The sequence below is a fragment of the Urocampus carinirostris genome, chromosome 14 (genome assembly GCF_059441175.1).
Source record: "Urocampus carinirostris isolate Australia breed hairy pipefish chromosome 14, RoL_Ucar_1.0, whole genome shotgun sequence".
NCBI lineage: Eukaryota > Metazoa > Chordata > Actinopteri > Syngnathiformes > Syngnathidae > Urocampus > Urocampus carinirostris.
This window is the reverse complement of record NC_142362.1, coordinates 30,565,394-30,576,324: the sequence shown is the minus strand read 5'-3', so window position 1 is coordinate 30,576,324 and position 10,931 is coordinate 30,565,394. Positions and strand designations below refer to the sequence as shown.

Genomic DNA, 10,931 nt, shown 5'->3' with positions numbered 1-10,931 from the left:
CCGGGTGCTCTGAATGTCAAAGTGAAATAAATTAAATGAAGTACAGGTAAAGAGCACGAGTAACTATGACTCCCTTGCCTCATCATTCAGTAAGAAACGGGCATGAATGAATAAACGAGATTGCCATTGTCCATTTGGAGTAAGATCACGGTCTTGGCAGAATCCGTGGGGAAATGTCTAAGGAAAACAACACATTGTGCCAAGATTAAGGCTGAGTCCCATTCTTCGCACTTTCACTCGCTATGTGCCCTAGTCACTCGGTTTGCGCGTTCACGTGAAAATGGGGTGTGTCCCGATACTCTCAAGACCGAGGCAGAAGTGCCCTCAAACCATGTCGTAGCCACTTCAAGACCGAGGGGGCTCTCGACCTCACTTGGCGGCGAAGTGACTACCCAGAAGGCTTTGCGAATTCTCAATATCAACAAACATGCCCGGAAAGGAACCGCACAAATGTAAGTAGTTTTCCACAACCACGCATGTATTTGCAACAAAATGTATTGAGATATCTTAGTTAGACGTAAATGCAATAGAAAATCGTATTTTCGCGTTAAAACACGAACATTGCAAAATCGCTACTTTACGAAGTGCACTAATCTACCAAGGGAGCTGGCAAAAAAAAATCTTCACGCTACAAACTTTAAAGTAGGATAACTGGGCAGAAAATCACGGTTCAGCCCATCCCTGTTTTTATCTTAAACGAGTCGTCCTTTTACATCTACTGTACATGGCCAGTCGCTAAAGGAGCATAGTCAGAATACCGTTCTGAACATAAGCGCTTGTTTACTGCACACAATTTCGGGTGTCGTGTTTTATTTACAATATGATTCTTTCATGTGAGATCAGAATGCATTAGTTTTCATCATGCATTATGAGTAATGTCTCCGAATTTCACGTGGAAATACAGTTGAAACAAACTACTATCACATAGTCCACTGCCTTCTCTGTAAACACATATTAAGTAAACTAATTACCTTCTCAAAATGTTGTCCAAATGTGGAGACAATTCTAAAGCATATGTGATGCTGGCCAATAGAAGGCTCATACAGCCATAAGAATAACATGTCAATTTTGTGTATCTATTCACTATCAAATAATTATCCAGAACACATCCTATAATTTCCTGTCTCACATCAACTTGCTGAGCATCCTATACTCAGTTGTTTTTGTACAATACATCAGCATTAAGTAATTCTTGTTTTTTCCACCCAACCTAAAGGCCACTGTAGAACGTCCCGTGGAAGAGCTGGTCACCATCACAGCTACCACGCCATCCACACCACCGGGCACGTCGTTGGCACCTTCTAATCCGGCGCCAAACCCCAAATCACCCAGAAAAAAAAGGAAGCACGATACACTCCTTGACTTTTTGAAAGCGGAGTCTGCCGGAGTGAGGAAAAGGCTCGAAGAAACTGTGGCCAAAACTGAGCGGTTCCCGTCCTTTTTGGGAAGCTCGTGGACAAATTTCCAGAACAGTGACATCTCTGCAATGTTTCCCTTTGTTTTATAAAAGGATAATATTGTTTTTTTTATTAAGAACTCAATGAAGTTCCAGTTTGTGTTTTCCAGCTTCATGGAAGTATTGGTATATTTTTGTTAAAATTTGTGACACATTATTTACTATTATGTATTTTGGCCCAATGTGAGTTTGTTTTTCTGAAAGTAAACTATTATTTAAGCTGGAGTGATTTGTAGTTGTTTTCTTTCCAACAGTCACATAGTTCACACACAGTATCTCACATCATTATGAAATAAACCACCAAGGTGTTACTCAAAATGAAGATGTTTATTGAATAGTAATGCAGAAAAGCACATAATGCAAATGTGGGTCTGACTTAAAGAGCCTAAATATGGCTTTTGGGCAATTTATTCCATATTAACTGTGGACAATTCTTTGTACGGTGGACCTGGGAACCCTGAAGACCCGTGACACCACACGGTAGGACAGAGCGTGGGCCAGCCAGTACACGTAGATCAGGACCTCCAGCCACGGCCCTGTTCCCTCTTTAGCAGCTCATGCAGGGCCCACATAACCTAACCTTCTTGCTCAACCTTAAGTCCTGAATGAGTTCTGACTCCACATCCAACCATAAGCACAGGATGGGAACATTCCTGTCCAACCTGTCCACGCTTATGGGACAGCCACTCTGGAACACAATAGATAACAATTTAGACATAAAAGTGGGCATAGAAAAGAAAAAGACCGCTTTAACTGTGATGTAAGCATCATGAAAAAATGTTGAAATGACCTTTTTTATATCCAATGACAACTCTTTTGAATTAAATTCCTTATGAACTAAGGTTTTTGGGTCGTACAGGGAAGTTTGGTGACGATATTATGTCAGCTTAAGGGTCAGGTGGACTGTTCTTGTGTTTGTTTACTTTTCGTCATGTCACACATTCAAAACCCCTACTATATGTCATAAAATGGCATTAAGATACTAATAAGTAGATTGCCATTTATGTCTACACAAACATAGGGTATTATGTGAACGTGCATTGTATGTTAACTCTTACTGTATTTGACCGAACGGGTCATTTTTTTTAATGAGTGTACGTACCTTGTAAAGATGAATCAGCACTACATAGCGCCAAAGCTGTCTTCAGTATAGCACATTTCTCCTCCGTTGATTGGAGACACGGAAAAGATGATGAGCTTTCACGCAATCGGTAATAACACAGCTGTAGCGGGCATTTTTAACGTTGCACGAACTCTCCAACTGACACACTACGTTGAGACTCGAGTTGTTTACATGTGACGTAGGCCTATACGTCACTAAGGTCTACAGCCAATTAATATTACCGCCATCTCCTGGACAGGGGTGGAACCTTGCAAGTCTTGTCCAAACCTTTTCCACTTTGCACTCCACTCGATGAGGGCACTCCTCTATCGAGGGACCTCACTGGAGGGTTCTCGGGGCCGAGTGAGAGAAATGGGATTGGGCCTAAGACATTTGTAGACTGTGTCTGCAGCTGTCAATCTCAATTAACTACTGCAGCAGTCAATATTAATGACATTGGTATGGACATATACACAATAGTGCTCCCCCATATTAAATAAACAGTACTGGTTTCTATGGTCACCAGTGGGCAGAAGGATCCTCTTGATCTGACTTGGATACAGCACATTCATCATCTGGTAGCAGTTTTTTGAGGATCAAATTTTGTATTTTATGATAAAGAAGTGTTTACGTGTGTGACAGGTTCGTTTAACAAGCTAAAAACAATAATAGTGCAACTTTCTCTGTGTTGGGTTTTAAGTCAAACCATTAAAAGCTCAAAAAATTTGGAAACATATTCACACAAAGATGAAATTATTTACATACACATTCTATATACAGCCAGCCAGCAATCGACCCTCATGTTAACACTCCAAATGTCATGTGACTTAAATGTAATCAGGATTTGTTCTTAAATTTGCTTTTAATCAAGTGCATTCCGTAGTCCAAAATTGACAGTACTCCAAAATAAAAACACCAAACACCGCCGGTTGTATAATTTGGCAGAATACACAAACGCACCCGTGCGTCTTGGTTTGGCACCCAACACACGTTTGCCACTTGTGCGCGTGCGCGTAAAAGGGAGCGAAAAAAAACTCCAAAGGAGAGAAAGGCGTTCCTCATCCAGTTCTCCACTGTCAGTGCTCCTCCAACGTTGTTCCTGTTTCTTCGAGACATCTTTTTTTAAGAGTTAATCGCTACTAAAGAATGTTGGGGAGTTTGGACATGCGGGAGGAGAACGCTTTTTGGGTGAGCACTGACAGATGGAAGAAGTGATAAAGACAGCTCCCGGAATGCGTCGCTCCTTGGTGATGTTTTGGGGAGCTTTACTCTTCAACTTCAGGTATTTTGCTCTTACAAATTACTTACGGGTTTCACAGACCTTTATGATTTTAGCCCGTCAATAATTTCACTTCGAAACAAAACGTGGCGTTCCCAAGAAATAACACCGTGCGTAATGCGCTTTAACGCGCGACCCACCCGCTTAGAAGGATACACCTGCCTTGCTTTTTGACTGCTACCTGTTCCGGTGCGTTTTTTTTATGTTTGATTTTTCTAGGATTGCAGACACCAAGGAGCACGACCCCCGATCCTCCTCTAACCTGTCTCCATCAGACTTTCTGGATTCCCTCATGGGGCGGACGTCAGGCTACGACGCGCGAATACGACCGAATTTTAAAGGTTTGCCTTCATCTTCCGTTCAAATAAAACAAAACACAAATAAATCAAATCTTACAACTGATCACCAATTGATTGGTTGATTGATCAAATCTCGAAGATAGCGAAAAAGACTTGTTATCAAATAATCGGGGACACTCACTGGCCACTTCATTAGGTACACCAATTTGAGCCATCTCAGAATTCAATGTTCTTAAGGTTGTTTGGACACTGCTAAATTGAATTGAATAAGGCTGAATTAAAATTGAATTGAATTTGTCTTTTTTTGTCATTGAAAACGTTGTATGCAATGTGATTAGAGATGACACTCCAGGGTAAACATGTGAAAAAGTCTTTGAAGAGAAAAATAAAAATTGAAGACTGTCAGGATAAATAGGCAAAACATATTTACAACATACTGTTTAGAGACTGGCCTAAGTTATAATAACAGTGCAATGTTAAGACACATTTGTTGCAACAATAGTGGGAGGAGTGCAATATCATTTTGCGGCAACATAATCCCCAAAATAGGTCGTAAGGTATATGTTTTCACAATTTCCGTGCAATAACATTTAGCAGCAACAAAATCAGAAAAAAACAAAATAAGTCACAAGATATATTTCCACAGTTTTGAAATGCTGTCTCTGAGCCTGTTTGTCCTTGTTTTGAGGGACCGATACTGTCTACCAGAGGTCAACAAGTCAAAGAGGTGGTGGCCGGAGTAGGAGAGTCTTTTATAATGTTAATATCTCTGCCCTGTATCACAGAAAAATAAAATGAAAATAAAAATCATTCATAGAACATAAATCATTATCTGGTTTCACCACCAAAATTAATTTTAGCAAGAACAAATTAACATGTTAACCACAAGAGGGCACTTGAAGAACACTCGATAAGTTTGTCAAAGGCAGAACAGAAACCATATCATTTAATTGTAACTATGCATTTCCAATTTCACTCACCTTATTTTCCTGTAAATAAGGTTCTCTCGATTATAAGGTGCACTTTCAAATTTCTGTCCTAAAAATATGTCACATTGTTGTCATTATTAGGTTGTCATTATTGGAGATTATAACTGACTCAGTCAACCACTAAACACCATGCAAGAAAATCACAATGACCCATTATATATTTTCAGAACCAGTCCTCGAGCGACTCAAGAGGTCTTAGGGGGCTATCTGGTGCCCTGGTTCATAGTTTCATAGTATAATTATCTACGAGTTAACTGCCGCTAATTTTAGAGACAAAGAAAACAAAAATAAAATTCTGACCTATTATTTATGTGACAGTATAAAAGTTAAAAATGCCAAAGCAAATAGCGAGTTATTCTCACTTTTTTCCGGTAGTTGATAGTTTTTATTATTATTTTCCAGTGCTTTTTAAGATTTGCAGAATTATGGTATGCAACATAAATACATGAGGGACGAAAAATGAAAAACTGCAATTTGTCAATATTACCACATTATCATCACCGTTATTTAGGATATTTTAACAGCAGTACAGCTTTTATATTTGAGCATATATGTTTGTCGTTTTGATGTCTAAGTTAAATCTTAATTAAGAAGGTTTTGGTCTTTATGGCAGTTATAACTCCCACAAAAACGTTTCACATTATGTTATGAAAATTATAATTTTAGTGACGTAAAGCTGTGCCTCACCTGTCATCATGGAAATATTAAATAAAAAATAAATTGAATCATGCTCTCAATTTTTAAAATTTCCTTCTCAAAGTGTATAAAAAATATTTTTAATATGATTCATACAATTAGTATGTAACATATTACTGTTCTGAGCGTCTGCAGATGCAGAGTGAGGCAGGCAATTTTGTTGCCTCATGGCAGAGTGCAATATTTGGAGCAATGTTTCTGATTTGGCGCAAAACTCAGCCCCAAACAACAGATTTAGTGATAGTATTAGTAAACTAACAGCAAGTCAAGCTATACATTATTTTTTTTAATTATGTGGACATTTTATCATAATGACGAATTATCTATTGATGCTTTGATTCAAAAGGAGCAGTAATACTTGGACAAGGTTTAATCCTAATCTAAAAAAGGGCGTGGCTTCAACACGACCTTATCAGGAAAATAAGACCAACTTATTTGAGATTTCTCCATTACTTTTGCTTTGTGTCTTCATATTAATGACAACAATGTTTTATGGAGCTCTCACTTGCCACTTTGAGCTGTCCAATCCACAGTGGGGCCAAAGTATCCGCTTATTTCTTGCATGTGGATGTCACAAAAAACAAAACAACAGATTTGACAATTGCACATTAAGCAAAAAAAGAATAACTTCCCACAGGAACATTGTTTTGAGGGTCATATAACTGCAGTGAATATATTAATTGTAAATGGACACAATTTATGAGATTTCACTGATATTGACAGCATCTGACCTTTTGGTACATCATTGAATAAGATGGAATCAATGAAATCAAGAATAATTAATTTTAAATGATTATATATAGACCAGATAGATAGATAGATAGATAGATAGATAGATAGATAGATAGATAGATAGATAGATAGATAGATAGATAGATAGATAGATAGAAAGATAGATAGATAGATAGATAGATAGATAGATAGATAGATAGATAGATAGATAGATAGATAGATAGATAGATAGATAGATAGATAGATAGATAGATAGATAGATAGATAGATAGATAGATAGATAGATAGATAGATGGATGGATGGATGGATGGATGGATAGATAGATAGATAGATAGATAGATAGATAGATAGATAGATAGATAGATAGATAGATAGATAGATAGATAGATAGATAGATAGATAGATAGATAGATAGATAGATAGATAGATAGATAGATAGATAGATAGATAGATAGATAGATAGATAGATAGATAGATAGATAGATAGATAGATAGATAGATGGATGGATAGATGGATAGATGGATGGATGGATGGATGGATGGATAGATGGATAGATAGATAGATAGATAGATAGATAGATAGATAGATAGATAGATAGATAGATAGATAGATAGATAGATAGATAGATAGATAGATAGATAGATAGATAGATAGATAGATAGATAGATAGATAGATAGATAGATAGATAGATAGATAGATAGATACTTTATTCATCCCCTCAGTAGAAAGGAGTGTTCACAGCGTACAGTAGTAGCGTCTGGTGAGACACAGGAGCTCCACCCAAGAAGCATCCCACAGTACTGGAGATCTCTTTGTGCCTGTGTCACCTCCAAACCTCAGGAGGGACCCACCCAGTGCCTCCCCATAGACCACCACCCTGCAAGGGAACAGATTAAGTGGCCCAAGATGGGTGAAATCAAGGAGTGGTATCAACTGAAACTTGACCAAATGCTAGAAGCCACACTAGCAGGAAAAGCTGAGCAGGAGTCAATACTCTCACAACAATACAACCTGGCAAGGGAGCGTTTTGGAACAGAGGAAATGAAGGTTAACATCAAGACTGTATACCAACCAACAGAAGCGAGAGGGAAATCCATTGCCTGAGGGGAGAAATTAAAACGCTCAATAAATTGTTCAAACGAGCGCCGGCTAACGGAAGGGACGGCATCAAGGATCTGACAAATCAACTTTGGGAGAGTCTCTGCTGACCCTGAATATCAAAAGGCATTCGAAAGAGAAGGAGGGATAGGGAGAACAAAAGAGCTAAGTTCACCAAAGACAACTTCCAATTCACCAGAACACTGCTGGTTGAAACAAAACCTGGATGGCTAACCAGCCATAGAGAAGTATTGAAGGCGTTTTTGAAACCGCAACATTGACAGCATCGCTTCACCCGGAAAAGGAGCTCAACATCAGCAAACCATCCTGGAAGAAAGTCCAAGATGTGATAAAGAGAACTCCTCAACCATAGAAAAGTTTAGGACGATCTCACCTTTAAATGTGGGAGGGAAAATATTCTTTTCGATACTGACCAAGAGGATAACCGCTTACACGACAGAAAACGGGTTCACCGACACCACCATCCAAAAAGGGAGGATCCCACGCTTCTCTGAATGTCTGGAACATGCAGGAGTTTTGAGTCTGCTGATTCGGGAGGCCAACACCTATGGATCAATCCCTCACGCCCTCATCCATGCAGCACTAGATAATTAGCTGATCCCTCAGCACATCAAGGGGATAATCACCAGTTACTTTGCCAGAATCAAGCTACGATAAAAAACAGCCCATTTAACAACAAAGTGGCAATCCCTCGAAAAAGGATAACTGGATGTACAATCTCCCACATTCTCCTTATCATAGGCATGAACCTCTTGATAACAGCTGCTGGGCAGAAAGCTCAAGACCCAACAATGGAATCGGGAATACGACAAACCTCTATAATAGGTTACATGGATTATCTCATGGTAACAACCACAACCCAGGTGGCTGCGAGGTGGGTGCTAACAGTCCTGGACCAATTGGCAACCTGGGCCAGAATGAAGTTTAAGCCAAAGAAATCCAGGGCAATGGTGATCATAGAAGGTAAATTGACAAAGGCGAATAAGCAGCAGGTACAAGAAGAAATTATTCCATCAATACAGGACAATCTAATCAGATACCTTTCAAAATGATTTGATGATTTGCTTACTGACAGGAACAGCGTCACCAAAACCCAAAAGCAGATGGCGAAGTGGCTGAGGAGGTTTGAAAAATCAGGGTTCAGAGGGAAATTCAAGCCATGGCTGTATCAGCATGGGTTGCTGCCAAGACTCATGTGGCTGATAGCTGTGTATGACAAGCGTAGAAGGAGTGGAGAAGAAGATAATCAAGTACCTCAGAAATGGTTGGGAGTCCCTCCCAAGTTAAACATCAGTAGGCTGATCGTGCCAGCTTAAACTTCCTCTGTCATTTTCGTTGCCTCATAGCAGAGTCCAATATTTAGACAGATTTGTCACACACCTCAGCCCCAGACAAAGTTAGTGATAGTATTGTCGGTGGAAGAATTCAAAGCAGCGAAGTGCAGAGTCAAAATGACACACAGAGACTCCCGTGACAAACAAGTTAGACATGCAGGCATCCTCACAAGATCAGGACGCAAGTGGACAGATGGTACCAGTGTTGCACAAACTAAAAGTATACTGAAGCTCCGTGACATCATCGGAACACCATGCACAGAACGACAGGGCCTTGGGACTTCCCACACCCAGCAATGGACGAAGGCTGGAACCAAGGACCAAAGAGCCATAATCCAGGACGGTGTAAAAAGCCTAGAAGAGGAAGGCTGGAGGGCGAAAGCAGTGGAACTCGCGTCCCAGGGAGCATGAACCAGATGGGACCTCCTCAAGAAAAAAGATCACATGGCAATAGGAACCAATCCGCATCTCTTTGCTGTTAAAATCGGATTATGACACATTGCCGACACCATGGAACTGGCACAGATGGGGTTTGAGGGAGAGAGTCCATTTTGCAAGTTCTTTGGCAAAAAAGGCACCATGGCGGACATTCTGTCATGGTGTAAAGTAGTTCTCACCCAAGGAAGAAACAGGTGGCGCCACAATAAGGTGCTCAAGACCCTTGCTTATACCTTGGAGCAAGTGCGATGAAAGAAATGGCAACAACATGGGAATACGATACCATCGATCAAATTTGCCCGAGAAGGACAAAAGCTATCAACCACCATTACAAAAAGGAAACCAGGAGGGGGAGATGGGCAGTTATTATGCCACCACTGCCTTACCACCAATGAAAGGGTGTTGTAGTTCTGGGTCAAAACACCTGATGATTTTGGTAACTACATGATGACATCAAATCCTCCTGGCCAAAGCTACATTCACCAAAAGTGAGTGAAGTACGGGTATATTTGGATGTATAGACAACTAACTGTCTCAGATACAACATTTTATCACTTAAATTAGATAATGGACATTATGAGATTATATTCAAATCTTTTTCATTTACAAATTCCACCAAAACCAATAATGCATGACTCGGCAGAAAATATATATATACATAAATGTTTAATTAAACAACACTGAAAAAAAACTCACTTTGACACAATGGAAGGTAGTCTTGAAAAAACTTACAGAGGTGTAAATTTTTTTCACCTCGAAAAACTCAAAATATAGCCATTAGTAGCTAAACCCCTGGTAACTAGTAAGTACACTCTTCAGTAAAAGTTCCTGAAGTTCAATATATTGTGTGGCCACCGTGATTATGCAGAAATGCTTTAATCCTCCTGGCCATGGATTTCACCAGAGCCTCACCAATTGCCACTGGAATGCTCCTCCACTCCTCATGACAACATGACTGTGCTGGGATATCTCGTGCTTCTCCACCTTACGCTTGAGGATTCCCCAAAGATGTTTTGTTAAACTTGGATCTGAAAAAATGCTTGGCCAATACATCCCCTCTACTCATAGCCCCTTTACAGTAGCCTTTGACTTCTTAGAAGTGTATTTGGGGTCATTGACAGGCTTTAACATTGCCCTGCGACCCAGTTGCTGGAGGTAGGGGATCATTCTCTGCTCCAGTGTTTCCCAGTACATCCTTGTGTTTGTGTTTTTCTTAATTAAATTTAACTCCCTAATTCGAGTTGCACTCAGGAAGCCCCAAACCATGACATTCTCAACACCATGCTTGACTTTAGGCACAACACAAACATGTTTGTACTCCTCACCTGGTTGCCGCCAAACATGCTTCACACCACAAAAAAAATTATCTTTGTCTCATCAGACCAGAGGATATCTTTCTAGTAAGCCATTGTTTACATGCTTCTTTTCGTTGTGTCAAAGCGATGTTTCTTCGCTGATGTTCTAATAAACATGATAATGAAATC

At 39.8% G+C, this 10,931-nt stretch overlaps 1 protein-coding gene and 2 long non-coding RNA genes across 3 annotated transcripts in view; 2 read left to right on the top strand and 1 right to left on the bottom strand.

The window, feature by feature from the left end:
* Window positions 1-208: 208 nt before the first annotated feature.
* LOC148353163 (uncharacterized) lies at window positions 209-1,681 on the top strand. Its single transcript, XR_015852632.1, has 2 exons — window positions 209-452; window positions 1,217-1,681. It is a non-coding gene; the product is annotated as an uncharacterized LOC148353163 (long non-coding RNA).
* An 83-nt stretch (window positions 1,682-1,764) lies between these two features.
* Window positions 1,765-2,943, bottom strand: LOC148353162 (uncharacterized). Its single transcript, XR_015852631.1, has 2 exons — window positions 2,559-2,943; window positions 1,765-2,144 (listed from the first exon to the last, which is right to left on the bottom strand). It is a non-coding gene; the product is annotated as an uncharacterized LOC148353162 (long non-coding RNA).
* Window positions 2,944-3,630: 687 nt separating this feature from the next.
* The window catches only part of glra2 (glycine receptor, alpha 2), a 51,125-nt gene continuing 43,824 nt past the window's right edge, over window positions 3,631-10,931 (top strand). The window contains exons 1-2 of the mRNA XM_088352193.1: window positions 3,631-3,840; window positions 4,057-4,178. Coding sequence (XP_088208319.1) covers window positions 3,761-3,840; window positions 4,057-4,178 — 202 coding nt within the window. The 5' untranslated portion in view covers window positions 3,631-3,760. The remainder of the gene's footprint in view (window positions 3,841-4,056; window positions 4,179-10,931) is intronic.